This window comes from Stegodyphus dumicola, chromosome 4 (assembly GCF_044657685.1).
Source record: "Stegodyphus dumicola isolate Sdum_Otavi_A_Nest chromosome 4, ASM4465768v1".
Taxonomy (NCBI): Eukaryota; Metazoa; Arthropoda; class Arachnida; order Araneae; family Eresidae; genus Stegodyphus; species Stegodyphus dumicola.
Window position 1 is genome coordinate 122628654 of NC_140771.1, and position 26469 is coordinate 122655122.

A 26469-nucleotide genomic window follows, 5' to 3' on the forward strand; every position below is an offset into this window, starting at 1 on the left:
AAGGCGTTGCTCATTTTTTACTCTCTCCGGCTTTCAAAAAATACCTAATGTCTCTACAGTGGCGCCCGAACTGAAAGGGTTCTGGCTGATGATTATCCACACCCAGGATTTGGCGATTGACTTTGCGATATATGGAAAACCTTTTATTGAGATATGGCCTCGATAATATATCCACATTTCAGCAAAACGTCCAGTTGTAAATTCAACATTCTACGCCATGACTCAGCGTGAAAGATCGGTACATTTGGCCCAGATTTCAACTGTTAAGCCTTTTTCTTCGCTTCTGTAATAAAAGTGAAAATAATCAGAGGTATATGTTCCTTACTATTATCAGATTTTCTTCCGCTTCGGTTTGCTCATCTGTCTGCATAGAATCTGATTTGATATTAGAAAAAGGATGCTGAATTTTAAATGCGTTGTAGAGACATTAGACATTTTTTGGAAGCCGAAGACAGGAAAACTGAGCAACACCTTCGCCAGGAATCGAACCACGGACCTCTAGAATACGCGCCCAGTGCAGTCCACCCCACCACGATGGCATGCGTAGAAATCGGAAGAAATACCTTATATACTCCCCCTTTTAAAGGGCGACTGGGGTTTTTAGGGGACCCAAATCCTGGGTGTGGAGAATCATCAGCCAGAACCCTTTCAGTTCGGGCGCCACTGTAGAGACATTAGGTATTTTTTGGAAGCCGGAGAGAGTAAAAAATTAGCAACGCCTTCGCCGGGAATCGAACCACGGACCTCTGGAATATGCGCCCAGCGTGCTGACCACTACACTACGAAGGCCTGCTAAGAAGGCGGGAGAAATACCTTATAGCGTTACTGAAGATTCTAGTTAATAAACATCTAAACTAATTCCGTATAGAAAAATGTTACAAGCATATTTTGCCTTCAGATTTCTTTTACTCTCATTTCTTCCATTCATTTAATCAAAAGCGTACAATCTCAAATTAAAAGACGAGAACATTCGAAATAATGTTTTAGAATATTATATGCATTTCTATTTAGCATTTGCTGTTTCTTTTTTAATTATACTGTATAATTTTATAGATATTTGCTTATACAAGTATATTTACTGCTTACTTATTTTGTACCATTTAGTATTTATTTACATTTACTTTACATTATTGAATACATTTGTTTTGATGTCTTAATTTATCCTAATGTTATGCATATTTCTTTTGCATTTAACTTTATTTTTAATTTTGGTATCTCTGGTTTAATTTAACGTATGTGTTTATGTGTAAAATTCCATATTATGTGTAAAATTCAGTTTATGTGTAAAATTCTATACTTGTTTGCCTTTATAAACAACTTAATGAACAAAATATTTTTATTTTTTAAACAATACTTTTACATACTAAAACTATTCGTATTCATAATGCACAAATTTTATAGATAAAATTTGGAATAAATAGCTAAAATCACACTTCAATCTACTTGTGGGTATACAATTATGTTTGATTCAAAATATTCATGCTTTTATTTTTCCATTTATCATTATAAGAGCAGAGTTTTCTGTACTCACTGACACATTTCTCTCCATGAAAGCCGCAAGGCGGTTCATCACTTGGTGGACTTCTTCCAACCCAATCAATGTCTGTCAGAACTTGGAGAACCTGAGACAAAATAAAGCGTCTTAAATCAGATTGTATTAAGAAAGTATACTAGGTCATTATGAAAGTTCTGAAAGTTCTTAACAAGACAGTTTCGAAAAGATAAATAATCAAGTATGACCAAATATAAGCAAATGTATGTACCGAACTAAATCTGAAATTCTTTTGAATAAGATGGTGCTATTACTATGAATAGGAGTTGTTACTGTAAATGAAAGAGCTGTTACCGTGAATGATAGGAATATGCGTTTAAAAATTGACAGTCACGTACATTAATTAATGTTCTTTTCAGAAGTATTAGTATTAAGATATTGCCAGGAATTTTATTTAAGCAAGTATTGGAGGTACAAAACTAAATAGCAGGAAAATTGACGCGGAACTGATATTAAAAAGTCGGCATGTTTAATAGAGACAAAATTACTGTTAAGTCTAATGTACAAAATCTACTGAAATCTGTTCATGCCATTACCGAAGGAAATAATTTTGATCTGAATATACACTATCCACGTGGATATGATTCGTTGCATAACTATCAAGTATATTTTGCGAAATAAAAAAAGCTATTTTATACTACGCATGTAATTAATTCTGAAGCAAATTTAAAACTGTTTATGACGTCATTTTTTCACCTGCTAAAATAGTTATACAAGATATCCACCTATCCCAGCTTATCCAAAAAGGCTAACAGAAAGCGCATAATGTAGTCTTTGACATAAAATCATTTTATAAATGGTTTCCTTATTTTATTTCAAATTTTTAGTTGCCAAATATCAGCTTAGTAACCATAACAATAATAATTTTGTGGATACACATGCAAAGAATGCATACTGTGATTAACTTTCAAAGGAATTAAAATACCGAAGTTATATCTCCAGATTATGATTTCATCTATACTTTTAAAATAAATATCATGATTAATCTTGGAATGCTTTAGCAAAATTACTATAGGGAAACAATTTTAGGAAAAATTTAATCATAAGTTATTCTTCAAAATGGTGCTTTAATGAATTTCTCGACTTGTATGCCTAAGTGAATGCATATTAATAATAATAATAAAAAGAATTAAAAAAAAAAAGTACAACTGCATTTCACCATTTCCCGTAAGAATCCATTCTGATAATTAAAAAATTGACCATTGTTGGTAATCAATTGATTAATAAATCGGTCATTCATGTTTCTTCTCAAGCTATCCTATGCACGAAAGTCTCACCGGCTAAGTGTGCAGTCTGACTCCTAAAGAGAATATTAGCTAGGTAATGCAAGATAATTTATTACACTTGTATTATCTAGCTCCTTTAATAGAGTCAGATGCAATAACTGACAAAATTTTATTGATGCAAATTAGCGAAAAATCTTTTTTAATGATCAGTTTCACATAATTCTGAAATTAAAATGCAGTCGACTTTCGAGTAACCGGGGTAAAACATTCGGAGGATATCTATGGTTAATTCAAAATCACATTTATTCCGAGAACAGTTAAATTGTGGAAAGGAAAATAATCCAGATAGTAATTAACAGAAGGATATTCATAATAATTTCCCCATGCTTTCAAAAAGTTTATCGAGACAATATGTTCAACTGTTTGCGCAAATTAAATAAATATTTGTTTTAAAAAAGAAAGCGGGGATCAAAAGGAAAATCTGAAAGATTCTGAATTTAACATCGTATCAGAGGGTGTTATAAGTTTTTCTAAGCTGTCGCCGAGCTCGCATTTTACCGATCTGCTCTCTTCGCTCCTAATGCAACATTTGCTGTCTTTTTCATTTTTTAATGTTCTTCGCATTTACAGTATTTAAAATTTAACAGCAAAATCACAAAATTTTTAAAAAAAGTATACCTTTAGAATTCCCGATATAGTGTTAAGTGTGAACACACATTCTTTTTATATTCCCTGTATTATTTCTTCAAAAATAATACATTAAGATAATATTTGATGGCAGCGATTTTAAAAGTGAAACGAATACCAGAGAGATGCGGACCGGAAAGTGAGGATCGAGGCTAACAGGAACCTCAGGCCTTAAAAAATAGAAAAAAAGTAATTAAAGCGTTGACATTTTAACAGCCACCCCAAAGCGCTCTTTTATAATTTAATACATTTAATCGGTAGAGATTATCAATAGAGATGGACCGTGTGAAACAGCGAAGCATTTTATAAGCCACACATTAGATTAATATACATTTATATTAACATGCGAAAGTTATATCTTATGTATATTTAAAAAATGAATGAATGTATAACATAATTCTATAAAAATATTGACTGTTTTAATTAGTTATAGCATGCAATATAGATATTTTTATTTAAATCACTCAGATTAAAAAAGTTAAAAAATAATATTCTTAAGAATTGCATCTGTTGCTCTGAAATAGCTTAGTCTGTTGAAATCTGAAAGATAATACCTTGCATTTTCTCAGATGGCAACAGACTCGAATGAAAAGTGACACAACGCATTGACAGTGGACATTTAAAGCGAATCAAAGCAAAATATTTTGAGGCTAACTCTTTTGGGCTAATGAAAAGGACAGTTTAAAAATAACGGAAAAATAAACACAGTTAGAAATATATTTAAAAAAACTTATTTGCAAATGAAATTTAAGAACTATATTTACAACAAAACAAGAGCAATATCAACGAGTTCAAAATCGCGTAAAAGAATCGCTTAAAATGTTTTTTTTTTTTTTTTTTTTTTTGGCAAAGTTTTCTCTTAAGATCGATGATCTTTCTTCCTTTTCTCCATGTTTCTTCCTCACTTCATGCGCACCTGTTGTTTATTTTTGTTTACGTCACTCTTTCATTTCGATGGGAATCAGTATGAAAGAGAAGACTATTGCCTGTAGTAATGTTTATAAATTTTGGATAACGCATTAACAAGTTACCCATTGTTGTGTATAAAAATGACTCCCACATACTATAACTTAAATTTCTATCACTAATGCAATCTTCTGCACGTTGTCTTTTTCGTAGTTATTTTTGTTTTACTTTGCTGATTTTTAATAGCAAATTTTTCCTCCTTTTGCTATGAAGAAAATTTTAAGATAGGGCCTTATTATTTCACGCCCGGTAAATCGCAAATTGACTCTATGAAAAATTTGAAGGTCTGTAGTAATTTCAACAAATATCATTAAAATAAATGTTCCTTGAAATTTAAATTTCCCTCACTAAAATATACGATAGTTGTTATGATGTGACTTAAACAACAATAATCTTGAAGCAAAGCATAAATTATTAATATCTTCTCAATAGCGCTAAAATGGAATATATGAAATCGGTAATTATCTTTTCGAAACTAAAATTTCCTTTAAAACTTTAGTATTTCACGCAATACATTATTAATTTATTCCAAAAATACTTCCTTTACAACTTCATACTACAGTTAGTAGTAGTTATCAATGAAGAAAATTACAATTAGTCTTTCGAATATTCATGTCTTTTAGCTCTTTTTAAGGTGAAGAATATAGCTAAGAAAATGTTTTCTTATTGTATGACAGAATATATAGTGGCGAATCTAATCATAATAGAATATGAAAGTTTATAAAAGTATTGCATGCAATATTTATGCATGTTTCAATTAGTAAGTCAAACCCAGACAAGACTCACATAAGCTCATATCTTTCATGAGATACTCGCAAACACCAGTAAAAAAAATTCATAAATCTTTAAAATCTCTATCTATTATAGACTCTTTAAAATACAGTTGCCGGCAATTTGACTTTTGATATTAAAAGTGGATTTTAAAACCTGAATTATTTTGGTAAAGATTTCAATTCTTTTTCCATAGAAAACGTAATGCTGTCATTACAGAAACCCTCGAAAAGAAAAAAAGAGAAAGAAAAACATGACATTAATTTTACTTCAATCTAATTTCATAATTTGTATAAACCTGATTTATAATTCATCACTTATATCATTGTTAAAGCATAAGAATAAACAGCAAATTTAAGAAAGTGCTGATTTAAATTTTAAACTTCCTTTATGGTTTAATGTTAGATAATTATAAGAGAATAAATTATGCATTTTAATTTATATTGTTAATTAAATAAGCTATTTTGAAACCTGAAAATTATCTCGTGTTATTTTTATTTAGCAATTATTACTTTTTTAATATCCGTTTGCGAAATTTGACTGGACACTTAATTTGCAGAGCACCATTTTAGAATCAAAATGCTTCCCTTATTCACTCATCTATTCTCACCTCCGTAAAACTCGAAATCGTTTGCTTGTTGAGAGAAAATAGCAAATTCTGACAAAAAGAAGCAAAATAAGGAAACAAAACTGATTAATTTATCAAAAAAGTGTTCCTACGCAAATATGTTATTATAGATACATATTACTAAATTTCTCTTGATCATTATTAATGAGTTTGTATTTGCAATTTCAGGAGATGCATCCTTCACTAAAGCGCAACTGATCTTAATGGGAACATTCTGCAGAAAGTTCGAAAATGCCAACCACGAAAAGAACATTTCTATTGAAATTACTGTCTGCAAAAAATATGATATTTAGTATTCAGAACACCAGTAATATCTTAATAAGACAAGGTAGGAGAAATCTTTAATATTAAATATAATAATAATTTTCCGAACTATCATTAAATAACATAATGCAAGAAATTATACCGCGTATTTCTGTTTCTAAAACTTCATGAACTTAATTCATAGAATAATATGCTTCGAAGCAGAAATCTACTCAAAAACAAGAGATTAATATAGATGTGTTTTTATATAGTGCGTTATATCATTAACTTATTTATAAAAAGGACACAAATGTCCTTGATAAATCTCTTGGATTTATACGTAGAACTTAATGTCTTTCGAGTTGCAAAAAGATGGACATATAGCCATTGCCTCAGATATCTAATTGATTATTGTACATTCTGTAAAGTGAAATTTTAGGAAAAATTCATAAGCCACTCAGTATTATTCTATAAAAAACCAGCTTAGCAGATTTTGTGATATTTCGAATTGTTTATAGATCAGTATCGCTGACTGTTTCAAATAAAAATTATATTTTAAGAATCATCCTGCAAAAGATCAGTATGAAACTACAAAATCTTAGTTAAAAGCAGTGATTTCGATTACATGAAGCGCATTTTATTAGATTACATTTGGTAACTGTACATGGTGACAGTAGAAAATGAAACTAATTTCTTCATACATCAGACGGATCCAAATATTATCCAAGATTATTACAAGTTTAAGCTGAAATTATCTTCGGGAAGATATGAAAAAGAAGAAGCATCATTGAATGAAATACACAAGAAAAAATTATAAGTAAACTCAACATTCCTTATCAATTCAAAACTGAGAATTTTAAGCAAAATTCTACAAAATGCTAAGGAATATTCAAGCATATCTGTATAACACCTCAAATGCATTAAAGCTACTGGCACGATCTACATTCATCTCCATTAATTCATCAAGCATCCATTATAACTACGTTAACAATAATCTACTGTAAAGATATATAGTTGGCACCGCTTCCAAACTTTATTTTAAGATATTCAGTTACCATGCTTATGCACTGAATCATGGCATTGAGTGTTGAGTCTTGCACTACCAATAAGCCAATGCCTGTGTATACAGACCTTAGAGTGAACTGATATCTTTATAGAGCAATAATCCTACACTGGAATTTAACTCAAGTTTCTTTTGAAATATTAGGGTTCTCGATTAACTATTATGAGCGATCTCGATTGTTTCTGCTGCTAAAATTTGGTTTATTAAGCTAATCACATAAATACATTGAATGTCAGGAGAAGGAAGTGAAATAAATTTTTACAATAAAGGTTGATTATCTACTTTGTTTTTAATGTCGCTTTTTAAATTACTCGAACTACAAAGAATAAACGCCAATTTAGAAAAAAAAGGTTGCTCCAAGTTCAGTCGAAGGCTATGTTCTTCTCAATATTCGAGTTCAACAACTTCAATTGATGCTCGAGAAAATATTAATATCTTAGTAGGAAAATCGGAAACACAATTTAGTTTCCCAAGGGAATAGTTGCTTTAAAACAGCCTAGGAGTAGACTCACAGTGAAAACAGTGAGGTTATATGCTCGAACATTTCTGGGAGGGAAGAGCAACATTGACCTGCTCAAGCCCATCAGCTACTCCTAACAAAGATAAATTCATTCTGAATCTCGTTTACTTCGAAGTTTTCACTAAATTGTCAGATTAGAAACTGCTATGGCTTTCACTGCAGATCTCTGAAATAACAGTTTCAACAACATCATTGCCAATCTATGGCTAAACCACTTATTGTCGTTTTGCAGACGACATTGCTTCTATTACAATTGGTCGTCCAGAAATATTTCACAGGATAATTGTAATGAAACACTTCAGATATTTAACCAACACAGCGAAATTCAAAACATGCAAATCTCACATCTTAAATCGCAAGGCGTAGTAATCCATAAACCAGGGTAAAACATAGCTAAAACTTTAGTTCTAAAACCTGATAGTCAAAAGATCCAGTCTTTGAATACAGTCAAGTACCTTGGGTTAACAATAGACAAGAAATTCGCCTAGATTCCTCATCTATAAAATATCAAACTTCGTGCAACGTCAGTTGCTAACTGCCTACGACATATGCATGGATATAACTGAGGCTTAAATCTCCATATAACAGGGATTCTTCTAAAACATTTATATCAAAAATGGTAAATACACAAACAGTTATATCAAAAATGGACGTTGGGCACAAACATGGTCAGTGAGAAAGATTAAATGTTAAAATTCTATTCAGAGGGCTTTCACCCTTTGCATTACTCTGGCGTATCGCACAGCATATCTCTTGATACTTTAGCTCGTACTCTTCCACTATCAGTCAGTGAAGAAATCGAAAGCACCTACATGAAAAACCTTCAGCTTACCCAAGCTGCAGAATTTAGCAACCAAAGCTTTCTGCCCTCCAACTATGAAAAGAAAATTAATCCTAATCTTATTCACCCAGCGCTTCGCTTAGGCATAATAAAATTCCCCATGTCTGACGAAAACTCATGTCAAATTCATCTGCTATTGCATATGGTTATGGATCAAAAATTGAAAGAAAATTTAGTTCAGAAGTCTAGTTTTAATTGCCCCTTCAAATATCATCAAATGGAAAGGTCATCCCCATAATAATCATAGTGTATTCCAAGCGGAATTGTCGGCCATAAAAACAGATATTGAAATAGCCATTCTTAGAAAACTCAACGAATTTACCATAAAATCTGACTCCTAAGCAGCTACTTTAACGATTCAGAATCCTTTACCTTCCTCTCCATTGATTTCCAACATAAATCTCCTCTTGCTTTAATTTTAAACTACAAAATTCAAATTTCATGGATCAAAGGACATAGTGGTCATTTTGGTAATGATCAGGCAGATGAATTAGTCAAAGAAGCACCTCTTAATAAAGATAGTATTGAAATCATCCTTTCATGGGCTTGCTGAAATTTAAAGTACCAACTAACACAACTTTCTTCAAAATATTGACAAGATTTGTGGAATAATGCTTCGCAGGGAAGACGCAATTATAACTTGATTCTCAATGTATGCTGCGCATCTCTGTACTCTAATCCTTCGTGAAATTACTATATAACAGGGCGCATATCCTTCCTCACATATTCCTACACAAGGAAGGTGGCGAACTCCAATATCTGCATATATGGGGGACAGGAAACTCCAGATCATTACACTTTCTTATGCCCTTTAAGTGAGGATAATCACATAAAATCCCAACAAACTGATTTTCTGCTATTCCAAAGGTTTCTAATTAAAGATAAAGGTTAAAAAATTATGCAACCACTCTCGTCTTAGGGCTTATACCTTTGTCTAATGTAAATTCTCATACTGCAAAAATTTAATAATCTTTTACTTCTTGTGAATATGTTCAAAAGGAATCAATTTTTCAACTTAATAAATTGTAATAAACCTGGTAGACACCTCTTTAGTAGTATTATTACAGTTCATTTTCACTTTGTGTTCCCAGTACTTACTATATTTATCTGTTACTTATTATGTTTATCTCTTATTTTTGTAGCACTAAAACAGATGTTAAATTTAATTTGTGAAATTCAAATTGTATTGAAATATTTTGTAATCTCTGTATGTCCTAAATCATTATTATGAATAATTACTGGATGCGGGGTGTACGTGGGATTGCAAGATGTCCATAAAATGTAAACTCTAGATCCTCTGGAAAGCTTCAGTTGCTTTTTCCTCAATGGTTCTTCGTAAACTAGTAAAAAAATTTACATTTATTTATTTATTTATATTTATTTCTTTTTTCTTCCTTTTTAGTACGGGAAGGCATTGCCAGTTAACGCATGGTACGTCGCTGGTATTCCCCCATACTCTTACTCATACCTATACCCGTGCCTATTAAGCATGTATAATTAATAAATAACTGCCTTTCCGAAATAAGTTACATCAAAGTGAAGTGCTTGCAGTCCTATGTTACTTACACATAACAGATAATACTGCCCTTCAAAATTAATAATTACTCTGCAATAGGTTTCTCTGCATTATTTTCGTCACCACAGAGATTATAAAGCGGACATACTAAATATTATTCAGAAAATGTCGCTTCATGAATAAAATACTGTTAAGAATCAAACCGTAGTTATCCTTAAAATACCACTATCCCTATAAAAATAGCTTTTGTCTAAATTTATATTCATACATAGTCTGAAAAGTTATATCAGAAAAGTTAATGTATATTGCACGTAAAGCTCATTTTGATGTAGGTATGCCAACGATAACTAATGTAAAATCATCCGAGTACTAATAAAAGTAAAAGTACTTTCCCTAATATTTCAAGATTATTAAAAATAATGTACTGAAAGAGACAAAAACTCTTGTAGGCATTAAGTACAATAAATGTGATATAGGGGTTGAGCAAACTGAGAAATATGCAAAGAAATGTACCCAACTTTACCAAAAATCGAAATAACAATATTTTCCGAACTCTATATAATAGCACAATACAGCAAAAGCTTGCTATTAACATTCAGCGAAAATATTCACTACATCAAATAATAATACAAACTCTCGCTGGATTTGATTCTGCTGTTTGTTCCGTGAATAATAAAAGCAACTGAATTAATGGATATCGTAAAATTGGTTAGAAGGCTATATAACGCACGATTTGTGCATTCTTGAATTCTAGTCTAAATTTCCGTTGCTCAAGTTGATAAACGAATCTTCTTCAGCTTGTGAAACATCATTTTTAATTCTGAAAGTATAAGACGCATTTAAGGAATTATTTTTTATGTTATACCAATACACCTAAATCACAGCATGCATGAGCCAGCATATCACAGTAAACCCAAGCCACTACAGACAGAAGCCGGTCTCACGGCATTTGTGAGCTTAGCACATATATGCCATGAGACTGACCATCAGGTATAAGATGTGTGTGCTAAGTTCATTTATTGCTGTCATGCGTTTGGACTAATTGCTTTATTCCGCTTCAGTAATATATTATTTCATTTTCGGAAAACAAGCGGGATCATTTAATCTCTTAAGAGTTCAACGGGTGCACCTCATTTCCTCATTTCCTTCAGGTATTAGACGTGCATCCCAATACGTTCCTAGACCCTTCTTCATTTATGCATGGCAGGTTAGAATTACGTATGGGCTCTTTGCATAAATTGTGGCTGTGTCTATAATGAAAATTCCTTTTATTTACAGGCATGGCTGAGCGGTTTTCGTGCAGCTGGAACACTCCCACAGGATACAGTCCATATTCTCCTTGAATTCCAGGAAATGGCTTTCTGGCAATCAGAGTGTAATTTCCTTCTGCATCTCCGTTCTCATCCATGTATACCATATATCCCATTGCACCTAAAACGATAAAGTCATTTTATATAATTTATTCTTATTTAAGTAATATTTACAATGAAAACCAGACGTAAATTGTTCAGGATTACTAAATTTTACTAGATGCTTCAGTAGCAGTAGAATATTTACTTAGAATAAAAAGTATTAGGAATATATCCCACAGAAATATTATTAAAACACTAATGAACATAATTAATGTAAAACTAATTAAATATTACTGTAATACTTATGAATTTCTCGTTTTATTCTATTTTACAGTTAGCTTTTCTTATATATATATTAGAAAAATATAGGCAGCAGAAATGAGAAACAGGATATTTTCAGTTGCAATTTATATATCTAGATTTAATTTAGCTTTTAGATACAATTTCTTTATTTGAATGTTGAATATAATTACATTTAATAGTAAATACTATGAATACCACTAAAGTTATAATACTAAAATTTAAATACTACTGATAAGTTAATATAATATTTATAACAGGAATGTCAACTCTGATTTCCGAAGAAATGGTCACTTATCTGCATATGAAAAAAATATCTTTAAATAAAATTTTCAAAACATTTTTTTCAAAAAAGTGTTTGTTAAATATAACTTTTGATAAAATTGAAACAAAATTATACTTTTTAAAAGTTTTAATTTTCGTTTCAATTTTTATTTGTTCTAAATTATTTTCAAATATTACTTTAACCAGTATATTATTCTATAGCATAAGCATTTGTTATGTAACATAAGCACTGTAGAGTGACCGATGTTCTCAAATTTCACTAATTCTCAGACCTGACTTTAGTTTTATTTTCGAAATGAATACTTTGGAAGTAAATATCCTGGCAATCGAGTGTTATTTTATTAGGTTTTTATATTTATGAACAATTTATCTTATTGTTTTAACTTTTACTGTCACTTCTACTTTCGTCGGCTTCCAACATGATGTAAATTAGTTTAACGTACATTAAAAAAAAAGAGTTCTTTAATTTAAGGGAGAATTTTTTGGCAATAAATGCTGACCTTCTTCTAGCATACTTTGATTACTTAGTTTTTGGTTAGCTTAAATCCCTCAAGCAGTGGTGATTTTATTTTGTAGTTGTAGCAGCTTGTCAAGTTACAAAAAGCAGGCTTATTTTAAACTCTATTTTGAAGTAACAATTATGTTTTGAAAGACCACAATATGTGGTGATGAGTCTTGTGACTTCCCACACAAGGCATGTCAAACTCAGAGTTTTATGTACACCAAATTGTCCTTAGTATAGAAGACTGTGGGTTGCAAGAGAAAGGCCATGCTTCATGATGTATTTAAAATGGACTATGACTGCGGGCAGCAAGAGAAAGGTCATGCTTCATGATGTATTCAAAATCTTATCTAATACTGAAGTTCTTTAAAATGTTTCATTCTTTAAGAAATATATGATTCTTTAAGTCCTTTAGAAACATTCATATTTAAATGATGTACTTAAAAACTGATTATATACGTAAAATTTGACCTAATACTATAGTTCTTTAAGGAACATAAAGTTCTTTAGGCTCCTTTTAGGTGTATAGATATATAAATGCCTTAGACAAATCGTATAGATGTCATAGAGGCTTAGTCATAGGGCATAACATGCAAGAGTTTCTTTCACACCTGCGAGACAAGGCCTAAGCCTTAGCCAATTAAGCGAAGCTAAATTTTCGGATGCGTGGATGTGTCTACAGTTTTTCCGCTCAATAGGCTTCCCATGCACGCTCTGATTGGTTGACTTTTGTAACAACTGTGAATAAAGTTGGAAACTTCGAACTTTATGCCCAAAGCCCTAAACCAGTTTTCATCATGTGCAAGGTCTAGTTACGCAGTAACGAAGTCCGGCTTAAACCAGGTATGACATTTATACCAACGTGTGAACGCAACCTTAAGGAACAGCTCTTTCAGGGATCTACGGAAATCTGGTTAGTAAATGGACATGCATTGTTTCATTCCCGACACCAGGCACTTTTCGGATATTTCGAGAATGCTGCTCGCACAATCGATTTTTAGAACAAAGAATGAAGGTAATGTAATGATCTGATGATTGTATGCTTGTCACCTCTTTAGAGTTGCAATGAAGAACCCTGCAAAATATCTTTATCCCTTTTCTTTATTATTGCAAATTATTGAAGCACAATTTTAGAATTAATGTTCATGTGAACGAAGAATTTCTTAAAACTTCGAAAGAAAATTTTAAAATTACTTTAGTTGAATTAACAATGTATCGACTTATTAAACACTAATTAATAGAATAATCGTCCAAATTCAGTTTAAAAATGTTGATTAAAATTTGTGGAAAAATTTAAAGAATACTTAAAAATTGAAATCTGAAAATCTGAATAAAAACTGAAAAATGAATAAGTGTAATTTTAGTTCTTAAAATTACACTTATTCTAATATTTGGCAGATTTGAGAGTTATGCATTCCTTTTTATTTCGGAGGCAAATTATGAACAACTTTCTTCCTAATTAAAATATATAAATAATTTATTTCTCGTAAGTTCAACTGAATACCTTAATTGCTATGACACTAAAAGTTCTTGCAGTATATGCTGATATTGTAGGACTTGAAATAAATGCGAAACTATTTTATAAGTGTTCATACATTTATAATCAACACTCTCTAAAATCATACCTCATTTGCTATTTTGGATTTTCTTGCATGCAAGAACTTCGAAGAGAGTCAAATTTTGTTTTTTGTATTAATGTTACTTTATCAGTAAGGTCATCCATATTTAAATACAGCTTTTCTTTTAGCTTCGAATTTTCAATAACACTAACAAAATTTCTGGTATGTTACAAATAAATTATTTAATACACTTAAAATTTAAAATTTGCCAAATGTAGAATTTTAATCAAAATATTCTTTTAAATAAATTATTACTGAAGACAGAAACAATTTAAAGTCGTCGATAATGTTTTGAGAATCTGCATTATCTATTTTTTTCATTTTGATGAACTTGAAAGATAAAGCATTTCTCTTCATATGGAAATATTTCGGAACTAACGAATCATTCGGCTACTATATAGGGAGAACCACGTCACCAATCGCAGCCAATTGGGAATTGGGCACCTCTATGTGCCAGGTGTTAAAATTACGCCAAATGATCTCATTCAGCTGCAACAGATTTTTTGTTTTGAAATAAAGTACATTTAGCATTTTTCTAAATTAAAAAAAAAGGACAAAGAACATCCGATTAAAGTATTGTCCTTTCAGAAAAGGATGTTTGGCAAGGCCTAGCTCAATGTCTGCTAACATGGATCTCGCTGTGGACATTTTCCTTTTCATAAATGACTGAAGTTGCGCGCATGTGGCTTTGGAGATAGGAAAGTACAGCGCATAGGAAAGTATTCGTAAAACTAAAGGGATACCTGCTTAACCCATATTGGACCACTCTAAAACATTTCCGCCTGAAAAATGTAACACTTCAGAGCTATCAATAATGTGAGCTAGTAGCACATGTGAATCAAAAATTTTCAGATATTGTTTGTATTTTATTAAGTTACAGGCTGTCCTATTAATAGGACAACGGTCTAATACACTACTAAATTTTACAAAAGTTATGCTTACTTAAGAGGCGATTAGAAATGAAATATGGGAAAACAGTCAATACAACGTCAAATATTGCGTAATTTATAAATTGTTATAGGTTTTCACTTTTTTTTTTTTTTTAAAAAACTCCCATCATCTCTGGCTTTCCTCGCGATTTTTTATCCATACGTGCTCGCTTGCCGAGACAGAGGAGCTCTTTATTATTTTGCATCGAACCGCGTTGCCTAATGCTGTGGCTAAGTACTGCCTCGCCTAAGTAAATCCTGGTATAAAATCTTCGAAATTTTATAATATCCTGTGCTTCCTACGATATCCACTGTAAAATAAGACACCTAGAAATTGCTTAATTTCAGTTTCAATAACACTAAAAGAATGATTATTTGCTTCTTTTACATACTGGTTAGTTAACTAGTGATATCATATCAACAGTCATCGTGTAAAAACGTTCAGCTGGAGGTTTTCCTGACACCACATTTAGAATATTTTGATAGTCTTGAAAAGGAATACAGCTTCGTTAAAGCATAAATTGTGGTTCCCGTTTTTTTTTTCATTTAGGTGCTTTTACACCAAAATTACGTTCTTCATAGCTTTTTGATAAAATATGTTCCTGCGGTATCTTCTATTTCAGCTTCTCCACATGTTACTGATATGTTACAGTTTGTGGCAGCTTTACCTATCTGTTTTTCATCCCTAACGTAATCAGATTCAGGGATAATAATTATTATTTCAGACTCATCGATTTCTTCAATGGAAAAAGGATTCATATATTCAAGAGCCTCTAGAACTGTTAGAAATTTTCTTGCCATTTGAAAAACATTGATCTTTTAAAGGTTCACTCAAGTAATAAACAGGGAATTAACTTATATGCTTTAGAAAAACATACTGGGGATTATTTCTCCCAAAAAAACAAACGCATATGTAATTCTATAAAAATATTTCATCTGACGTCACAGCTATAAATATCCACAGGGAAACCATTAGGATCCCAGATCAAAAAGAAACTTTCCAGGTTAATTTCTGTGTAAGGACTATCTTAAATTTCCCAACCGTTAAATTTTGAGTTAAAGTCCCTTTCCAGTCTTCCTGAATTTCAACTTACAACTTCCGGCCAGAACGTATTTTTAGAAATTGAGGAGAAGTATTTAACCGCCAGGAGTTCTACTGTCTTCGTCAGAGAGAACCAGGTATTCTGGCTAGCACGCCCCCGCCTTTTTAAGCTACTCTCTCATAAGTTATTATTACGCTCGGCCGTACTTTAGGCCCTTGATAGCTTCGCCGTTATTCAGCTTTAAGGGGCTATATCGTTTTAGTTAAGATTAGTTTAGTTCTTAGTTTCCTAAGTTCAAGCCCGAGTGGCGACTTTATTGTAAAATTCCAAGACGAAGTTTTGTTAAACTTTATTGGAATAATAAAGGGTAATTTCACCCTTCTTACGTGTTGTCTCTATATCACGAACTCAAGCGATTAGTCGCTTACCAGTTCTTAAGATTCTTCAACTTTAAGCCTAACTTAAAAGTACGCAATACAAAATTTTACATCTGTTTAGAATGTTTATCTATTTTATACAAAAGTAACATCTGCTTCTACTATTGCCAAAGAAACATTAAATAGATGAACCTTCCTTTACTCAGAAAACCCTATTTAAGAGGTTTTGTAACATTTTACTTTTGCAATGTAATACAAAAGTACCCCCAAAAATTCCAGAATAATCTATTACCGAATCCTTCCATATGTCTCTCTAATATCATTGTATGACTAGCTCTTGTTCAAAATTGGTTTGAAGGAATGTGATCCATGAACTGCAGTGACGAGCGAAAAAAACATTGAGGATCGGACCGTTGTCATGTTTACAGAACACATATGAAATGCAAACAAAATACCTTAAAAAGAGAATTTTTTCATGGATATTTTTATTTCTATAAATAGTACTATAAATCTGCTGCCATAAATGTATATATCTGTTTAGAAAAATATAGATTTTAATCTAAATAATGACTCAAAAATAAATCGTTTTAAAGGGTTAATTTTAAAGTCAGTTTTTAATGAAATTAATTATGATAGGTTATTTTTAAGCCTGCATATGAAACTTATGTCTATTTCAAGGGAGATATGCCAAAATCTGTCTATCAAAATCAAAACATATTTATAAGCGTGTATTTTAGTTTATCAAATTCGTACAAAATATCGTTGCCCCGTTAAAGTTTCCACTCAAAGTTTTTATATAGTAATGAGCAATAATTCATATCATGGTTTCTGCTAAGAAGATCAAATTCAATTTAGATACTGTTTAATGCAATGATACCAGTGCAATAACATTAAATTAGTTATCATTAATTTATAGTATTGACCTTTGAACCAGAAGTCCTAAGACGATCTTACCTTTTGAAATATATATTTACAGTAACAAAGAATCAATAAATCAATTATAATAATAATAAAGGGGTGGCGAATTCTAGGTGAATTTCTGAACGTTTTCTATGAGAAGTGCTATTATATAGTCTACACAGAAGATCTTGAACAAAACTAAATATACATATTTTCTTGAAATAATAATTTTAAGGCATAAGTAATACATTATTTCAGTATATTATTTAAATGCAAAACTGCGCATATAAAGGGCAAGGTTTGCAGTATTTAATCAAAAGGAAAAAAAAAACATTTATTATTTTTTGCCGGTATTAAAAAGTATTTTAGTTAATTCCTTCGTATGCTAGAAATATATGTACAGTAACATACTGGAAATAGTGTGGCATGTTTATAAATAATACGTTTCAGTTTCAGAGGAACTTTCACTTCATTTTTAAAGATTTCACTTTGATTGCATTGATATGAAAATATAGAAATTTCGTCTCATGAAGGATGCAAATGCTTTCAAAATTTTTAAGGAAACTTGAAATTCTTTTACTAGAATTTTAGAAAATCTGAGAACAAAATAGGTGAAGATAAATAGGTAACTTATATGTAAGATAAAATTTGGTTAATTTACTAACTATTAAAATTGTGTCTCCCAAACTCACTGTTACGGAATCATGTAATGAAATCAGCACCCTTGTTTTAAAGTCTGTATGTGAAATTTGCCATTTTTCTTAAATTATGAGATTTTTTAGCTTCAGCATCAGTAAAATCTAGCTTTCTTTTATAACTTTCGTAAAAGCAGATACTACTAATTTAAAATAAGGATAAATACGAAATCCCAAACTATGCGATATTTTGGGGAAATTATAGAACGTACTGCAAAGAAATGAATTATACTTTCTGGCGAGAGAACGTCACTGCGTTTAGGATAGATGTCACTCATGCTTTGTCAAACATTTTCATGAAATCCAATAGAAAAACTGTCTGAGTGAATTTTGCTTCTACTAACACCTCCTGAACAGCTTCACATTTCGAGATATAAGCAATTAACTATGGTTATTTAGGTAATTGTATTTAGTTTATTTCAACAATACTTTTACTACTTTTATTATTTGATAAATTGAGCGAACTTTTAATAGCGACTACGTAAATTTCCCTTCTTTTCCATATAAGTAGCTCCGGATTCTAAGTAGCTTCGTAATATAATCTTTTAATTATCGCAAATTACGTGTTCCTTTTAAAAATCTTTAATTGACACTTTAATTATCTGGTAAGTAGACAGAAGTTTTAAAGGCGTTGCAAAATTATTAAGCTATTTAAACTGATAGAGTAAAATAATTTTCTAGTTATTTACCATATTTTCATAGAAAAATTACCAAAGATAAAATTATATAAATAGTTGTAGTTAGAGACAAAATATTTTCTGTATCAATATAGAGGGTGTGAGGATAAAATCATGCCTTATTTTTCAAACGAATATAGTTAATTTTTGTTTCCATCATCAAGCGCTTCAAAAAATAATTGGATTATTTCGTCTCAGATATAGCCCTCGACTTCTCATTCTGTAAAGATTTTTTTACTAATTAGGCTTTTAATGTACCTCCTTTTGTTCTAACGCCTTTGTAATTATGCTAGATAAATTTGAAAATGTTTTCGTTTATATGCATATATATGCATCCGCAGTTCCTAAAGCTGAAATATTTAGGTGCATTAAAATGATCTATATAAGCACTATTATTGAATTTCGTAAAGAAAAGTATCAAATATAAAATAATAAATAGTAATACTTACAGACAAAATAATTTCTATATCAATAAAGGGGATGTGAGAATAAAATAATGCATATTTTACCAAGGGAATATAAGTAATATATTTTTACACCATTCAAGCACTTCTCAAAGTAATTGGATTATTTCGTTTCGGAACCAGTACTTGAGGTCTCAGCATGTAAAGATTTCTGTATTAATTACGCTTTTGAAGTATCTCCGCTTCTTTTTACGTCTTTGTAATTATATTTAGTAAATTTACAATTATTTTCGTTGCAAAAAAAATATGCATAGGTATGCACCCTCAGTTAAAAGATTGTTGCTGACGGAAATACACTCAATTATATCAGTTTTAGGAAAACTTCGAAACGTATCACTTCAACAAATAATGTAAGTAAACCTTGTTACTGGATCTGATAAATTTAAGTTTATAGACGAGTACGAGAGAGGTAGGAAATACAACAGTTTAATAAACCCATTGATTATTAAACTTTACTGCATCTTTCCACATTTCCCACCAAGTTACACACTATTATTTTCTTTCCAATATTTTTCTTTTCCTTTTAAGTGATGTATTTGAGCCAATGTGTAAAATCTTAAACTAATATATATATTTTTTAAATTTCAATATTTTATAAAGTTAAACATAAAATTAATTCTCATTATAGTTAACAAATATATAATACATTAACCATTATTATAATTACTACATATATAAAAAAAGGTTCTTTCCATTTCACTGCACTTTATTTTAAGCCCTGTGATTTCAGTTACTTTTTAGGCTTTCTGTATCTCGAGCATTTTGTTGCAGTTTAAGTCTACCAATCTCAAACAAAACCATTCTTCCCTGAGACTATCAAATCCAACCCTTTGACTGGAATTTTTCACCGTTTGAGAACTTGGCTAAATTTTAATGTTGAAAAATGCGTAGTATCGACGGCTTCTCTGCTAGCATAACACTGACACAGCAGATCAAAAAGTTTCCTATCCTGGCGCCAGTATTGGTCTTTCATTGGTGGCAATCTTATGCATATCACTTAAGAAAACAAATTTTAATGAAATTCACTTCCTCTTCACAGTACGTCATTACTAACGATAAGCTTAATCTATGGTATGGCAATATCGATTATATGTCGTTGATGATCCTTTTGTCAATGCTACCGAATCTGGAATCCACTCGTGCTGTCGATCCTATGTATATATTTTAAGAAAACAAAATTTAGTGAAAATCTTTCTCTCTTTGTCATACGGCAGTGCTATTGATAAGCGATAATGTGGATGGCCTGTTGCCAGTGGCGTCTCGTAACAAGCACTGTGGAACTGCAGCACCCCCTATTTCCACTTATTATTATTTTTAATATTTAATATAGTGTGCCCTTTAGTCTTTAATTCTTTCTTTATACTTCTACAATACATAATCCTTAAGCTTAATGTCATTAGCTATCCCCCACTTTGTGAAAAAGGTACGAAAGTCTTTGTTTGAAACTGCGCGCTTAACAGTTCCAGCAACGTGGTGTTGGGCTGTTCTGTTGTAGTCATGTGCGCATGCGCACATGACTACAACAGAAAGCAGCACGCGAGCTGGGTAGCGAGAAGAGCACTGTCGCTCTTGCAGTGCCGAAATTCTGGCATGTTGCTGAAAACGTGATTTCTTTTTACTCCTCCACAAGGTGAAACTTCAGCATACGGACCATAAACGTGATTCCTCCACAAGGTGAAACTTCAGCATACGGACCATAAACAGAGTTCATGAAAATTTGCAAATTTTAAAAAATTGCCTTACTGAAATTCAGTCAACATCAAATGCAGATCAAACTATTGCAAAAGCAACAGGAATTTAAAAATATCTAAATGATGATAATTTCAAGTTTTGGTTAGAGATTTTTTTATCAGATACCTCATGCTGAAATAATATACAACTAAATGCAATCCAGAGAAATTAGTGTGTTTAAAGTTTTCAAAACTGCTATTTTAGAATTAAGAAACTCAAAGTACTGTAAAAATTTTTTCAAAGACTGATGGCAGAAGCTAAGGAAATATGTGACTTTATACTGTGTATTGATATAATGCACAGATAATCTTACACTAAACACTTAGGAGCTGCTAAATTGTTTAAAAAGCAATGCTTAGTTTCAGGAATGAACATTCTACAGAAGAAATAGTACTGACCACTGAAGCATATCCAATGATTGGAAAAGAAAAGCTTGAAACTGAACTAAAAGTATTTTATTGTAGGTTTGATATCCATGAATACTGCAAATTAATTGAGCTACTGAAATTTATCTTCGAAAATAATCTAGATGATGTTTTTAGTGAAATTACGAAACTGATAAAAATTCTCTTGAGAGTTCCCATGACTACATCAGAGGCAGAACGCTGCTTTTCAACATTGAAAAGAATGTAAACTTTTCTAAGAAACACTAGGAATTCGGAAAGACTAAATGCGCTTGCATTGCTTTCAATAAAAAAAATTTCCTCAGTTGTCATCCAGAGATTAAGGAGAATATTATTGATCTTTTCGCGCAAATTAAAACAAGAGGAATGGATTTCATTTTTAAATGACTAGACAAAGATTGAACTGTAATAATTTTGGTTAAAGTAATTAAATGTTAAATTTTTTTCTTGTAAGATTTCATGAAGTTTCAAATAAATTTTCTTTTTATACATGTTTGTTTCCTTTTGCATAATTTTAAAACAAAGGTTATTTTTTTTTTTGGAACAGCACCCCCACTAATTTTAGCCACTGCCTGTTGCTGTCAGTTTGACGTTGGTTCCCTGCTTATGTCGTTCCTATGCCCATATGAACATTTTTGTTTTAGATCTAGTTTGCATACATAATAATAGAACACACCATTGAGATTTCACATTATATCAAAACTCGAAATTACATCACACTATTCACGCACTGAAATTTCTAAAGAATTTGTAAAATCATCACTTTTCACTTATTAACCAATTTGAAGAACCAATCTTGAATATCTGACAGCACACATTTCACTAATCACATGTTACGCGCACACACACTATACTTATTTTCACATTTCTCTTTTGGGATCGACGTCACAATTTAGCGAAAACACCTCTGTTCAATAAAAAGAGTAAACACAGCACCAGAAAAGCATAGCAGACGTCATGATGAAACAGGATTTCGAGAAATCACGAATCTTTATTTTCACACATATCCAATTAGTTTGGCAGACATTAATTCAATCATTATTAAATATTGTTACGAATTTGGTATTTAAAAAGCTAATGTTAGTTCAATTATATATTAAATGGTTTTATTTCTCGCGCAGTGCAGCGCGTGACGAATATTAAAAGAAAGCTAAGCCGGAAAATTGAAAATACAAGAGCGCGTGCATTAAATAAATAAATATCTCTTTTTGATTTCGAGAAAGTACTGGAAAATTCTAGCGCGTGATTTTAAAATCTTATAAAAGGAGGAAAACATCTCAGTTTGTAGTAGTTGCTTAGTTTGTTGTTGTTTAGAAAACTGCTCTTGTTGATTGTAGCGAATTCGGGGATTAGCGTTCTTTAGCTGTTTTGAATTACGTTCTGTTGGACATTTGAGTAGTTAAAAGATAACTACTGTGAGATATTGTCATACTGCATGATAATTTGAGAAAATTTAAGAATTTTTGTTGTGATAATAATAAATTTTTGTTCAATTTTCATCGGACTTGTACATTCATTTCATAACGAACCCGTACGCACGCAACAATATGATAAATTTCTACGTAAATTGTTTTTTAATAGAAATACGTACACATTTGAGAACATGTAGCGTTTGTACATGTAGCGCGGTGTTCGCAGAGCAGCAGTTAGGGAAGGGAAGAATGACGTGATTAACTCACCAGCGGTATTTATACCAAAGTACACGCAATTGTAGAGATAAGCTATGATTAGTAAATTTTAGGTTGCTATATAAAATGAAAGACCCTCGAATGTGGGAAAACAAATGAACTTAGGGGGAGAACACCAAATCTAGAATAGTAAATTTTGAGGTCGCCAATCATTCTTAAAGCAGCTATCGTATTTTGTTATATCTTACATATGTATATAAATACAAAAAAGAGTTTAGAGATTTCGAAACTAAAATTAAAAATTTAAGGAAGTCGCGCAGTATGCTACGAAAATAATTAAATAATCAACATATAATAATTAAATCAAAATTGATCATTATCAGCTTAACAGTAAGAACATACATCAAAACCCGAAGAAAAAGCATGACCACTCAAATAAAATAATATAATAAAAATAAAAAATTTAAAAATAAAAAATATGTTGATTTTTTATCGGAGACATATTTCTGATTTCAGTGTTTGTAAATGTGTGAAAAGAGGGGGGGGGGCAATAAGAATCTCGAGAAATCAACTGTGCCATCGCTGGGGAACATAAGACCTTTCATTTACAGGCTGAATGTGCGTGTGCATCAGCCGCAAGAAACTACGGATGGAATGCATTTGATTTTTTTGTATTTCCTGTAACATCTTCCTAACTGAGGGAAAGGCGAGGTTCTAACGGCCAAACCAAGGTATCGTTAACTACATTCTAGTTAACACAGTAAAATCATTGGGGTTTTGCGAGTTGAAGTCTTCATAAAAGTAATCGCAATTTGGTCAAGAAACGGACCCGAGACATTTTATTTATTAGTTGGATGTACTAATAATTGCAATGCAAAGCCAAATGAGAGAATTGCTTGTGATTCCTGAAAGGTTAGAATGACTTATATCAAAACTTAAAAATCGTGCCTAGGTATAATGACTTAAGAAAAAATTATCTGATACGTACACAGCATGACTTTCTTGTTCGGAATATTAAATTATACGCATTTTTATTGCATGTCATTTAAACTTACTGAATTAAATCTACTTCGTCGACAGCGCATAAACCAAAATAGAATAAATAAGCTTTATAAAATTCACTGTATTTGTTTATCATAGCGATACTTTGAAGCTAGTCACATTTCACAGCGCTACATCTAATTCATTTTATAACTCAGAATGCAATAAAAAAATTATATGATCTGAAGCATCTAATCGTTTCCACATATTCTATTCAAATATTATAGAATAAATTCTATAATAAACCTAAAACGATGTATAAAAGAAATTAAACAAACCTAACCTGAAGATAAGAACAACATAATTCAAAAATTTTTTTAAAACAAAAAAATGAACAATTTGAAAACATGTAAGAATAAAGAAACTGAGCTCACTGAGCCGAGTGGATATATATATATATATATATATATACTGTAGTAGTTATAACAAAAGTACATAAATATACGTGTATATATATATATATATATATATATATACGTATATTTATGTACTTTTGCGGCCGATTGCAACCAAAAAGAGAGGTGCACATCTACATGTTATAACAGTCCCACATGCAAAATTTCAACGTTCTGAGGCTATTCGTTTTTGAGTTATTCGAGATACACACATACATACGTAAGTACAGATGCCACGAAAATATTTCTTCTGAATTCATTTTAAATCAGTTTTATAATTCGTTTGTGGAAAACGAGTCCTTTAGTATGTCGTTACGTATAGATATGACGCAAAAGCATCGTTACATAGCATTCGATAGCGGTCAAAATGGATATTTTCTTTGAAATATGATACACGAAATTTTTCGCGATTACATTACTTCGTTTTCACTTTGTACAAGGAAGTAACAAGAAAATGAGAAAGATAAAATACATAAATAACTTATTCTAGCTTATATCTAAAAATTATTAAATATGATTCAGAAACAATTCAACATTAGGAATTATTTGGATTAACAGCATGATTTCCGGTACAGTTAAATGCATGCGCTCCATCAGATTCCAAATAGCCTAAATACAGAAACTTTCTTTCCTAACCTTTTAATGTTAAAACAATCTAAGAAAGTGGCTTAAGTAACCAGTTAATTCAATCGAAGATACGAAAACTAAGAATATCTTTGGAAGCAGAAGAATGAAGAAAGTGAAATAAAACTAACAACTATGTCAAGCAAAAGCATAAATGAGTAAAATAGAAAAATATTGCTCTCTGTGGCAATTTTTGTACAATTTACGATTTCAGCAAGAGAAGCGTAATATAATTAGTACCTTAAATGTTTGCTAATGTAGACTTCACTTCAGTTAAGCAGAAAATAGGCAAAAGTATAAAGGCTTTCCCTCGTTTTCAAAATTTTACTAAATAATTCTGTTGGGATGAGATCATAGGTTTTGGCAAAGCCCCTAGTTATCGCCATAGGATACGTCTCTACCCAATTTGATTAAAATTATACAGTTTGTTTTTGAGTTTCAAGAATGAGTGATTGCGTGGCAAACTACTCCTGTATTTTAGTTTTAATCATTTAGCAACTGATGGCCACTTTTTCATTTGAAGGATATTCATCTCATAGTTAATTTACCGAAAAGGCAACGGGAAAGAAATGATACACTAGGATTCAATCACCCTGAATCAAGTACTAACATTGTTATATACACCGGTGTGCAAAACGTAAGCAACAATTGTTCGTTTTGCCATAACGCTACGAGAAATCATCTGAAAGACATGAAATTCAGAAATAAGAGACAGCATTTTGTATTTAAACAATGACGAGAGCATAGTTGCGTAAAAATGAATACAATTCATTCATTAGGAAATCAAACAAAAGAGGCTTTACTGAGCTCATACACACAACATCTTTACACATGATTATCTGCGCAAGAGGAAGAACAACAAGCAGATGTCCCTTAGAATGGGTAAAGACATTTTTACAGGAAAAAGTAATAGTCTTCCAAGCATGTAAAATCTATCTTTTATACTTAAGACGCAAAGAAAATTTTGAAATTGCGAAAAATTTGAGTATAATATTAAAAAAAGAAATATCTATTTTGACTGGCATATAATTCATTTAGATGACTTTTTTTTTTTTTTTTTTTTTTTTGTGTGTGTGTGTGTGTGTGTGTGTGTGTGTGATGTCTCTACGTACGGACAGAATAAAGGGCTGTCTTATCCAAATCAGATTGTAAAAGGGATTTAATACGAATTCAGGAGCGAATTTTTTTGAGACGTCTATACGTAGGTATGTATCTATGTGTCACGCATAATTCATAATGTTTCACCGTAAAATATTGAAATTTTGTATATGAGACTGCTATAACCTCTAGCTGCGCACCTCAAATTTTTGTTGAAATCGGCTCACTAAGCATAGATCACCATCATCTTACCTTGCTCAATGAACTCTATTTTTTTAATTTATATATTGGTAAATTGTGCATTCTTTGTTCGAAAGTGATTGTACTGTTTTGTTCTTATATCCCGGTTAAGGTTTCTAAGAGTTACTCTGAATGCAATAGTTGTAAAATTA

At 31.3% G+C, this 26469-nt stretch overlaps 1 protein-coding gene and 1 non-coding gene across 2 annotated transcripts in view; both read right to left on the bottom strand.

Annotated features, from left to right (window-relative positions):
• LOC118199247 (guanylate cyclase 32E-like) overlaps positions 1-26469 on the bottom strand; it is an 876682-nt gene that overhangs the window by 313874 nt on the left and 536339 nt on the right. Inside the window, exons 6-7 of the mRNA XM_085815399.1 lie at positions 11290-11444; positions 1532-1622 (exon numbers count right to left, since the gene is read on the bottom strand). Coding sequence (XP_085671525.1) covers positions 1532-1622; positions 11290-11444 — 246 coding nt within the window. The remainder of the gene's footprint in view (positions 1-1531; positions 1623-11289; positions 11445-26469) is intronic.
• On the bottom strand, positions 717-789 carry TRNAM-CAU (transfer RNA methionine (anticodon CAU)). Its single transcript has one exon. It is a non-coding gene; the product is annotated as a tRNA-Met (tRNA).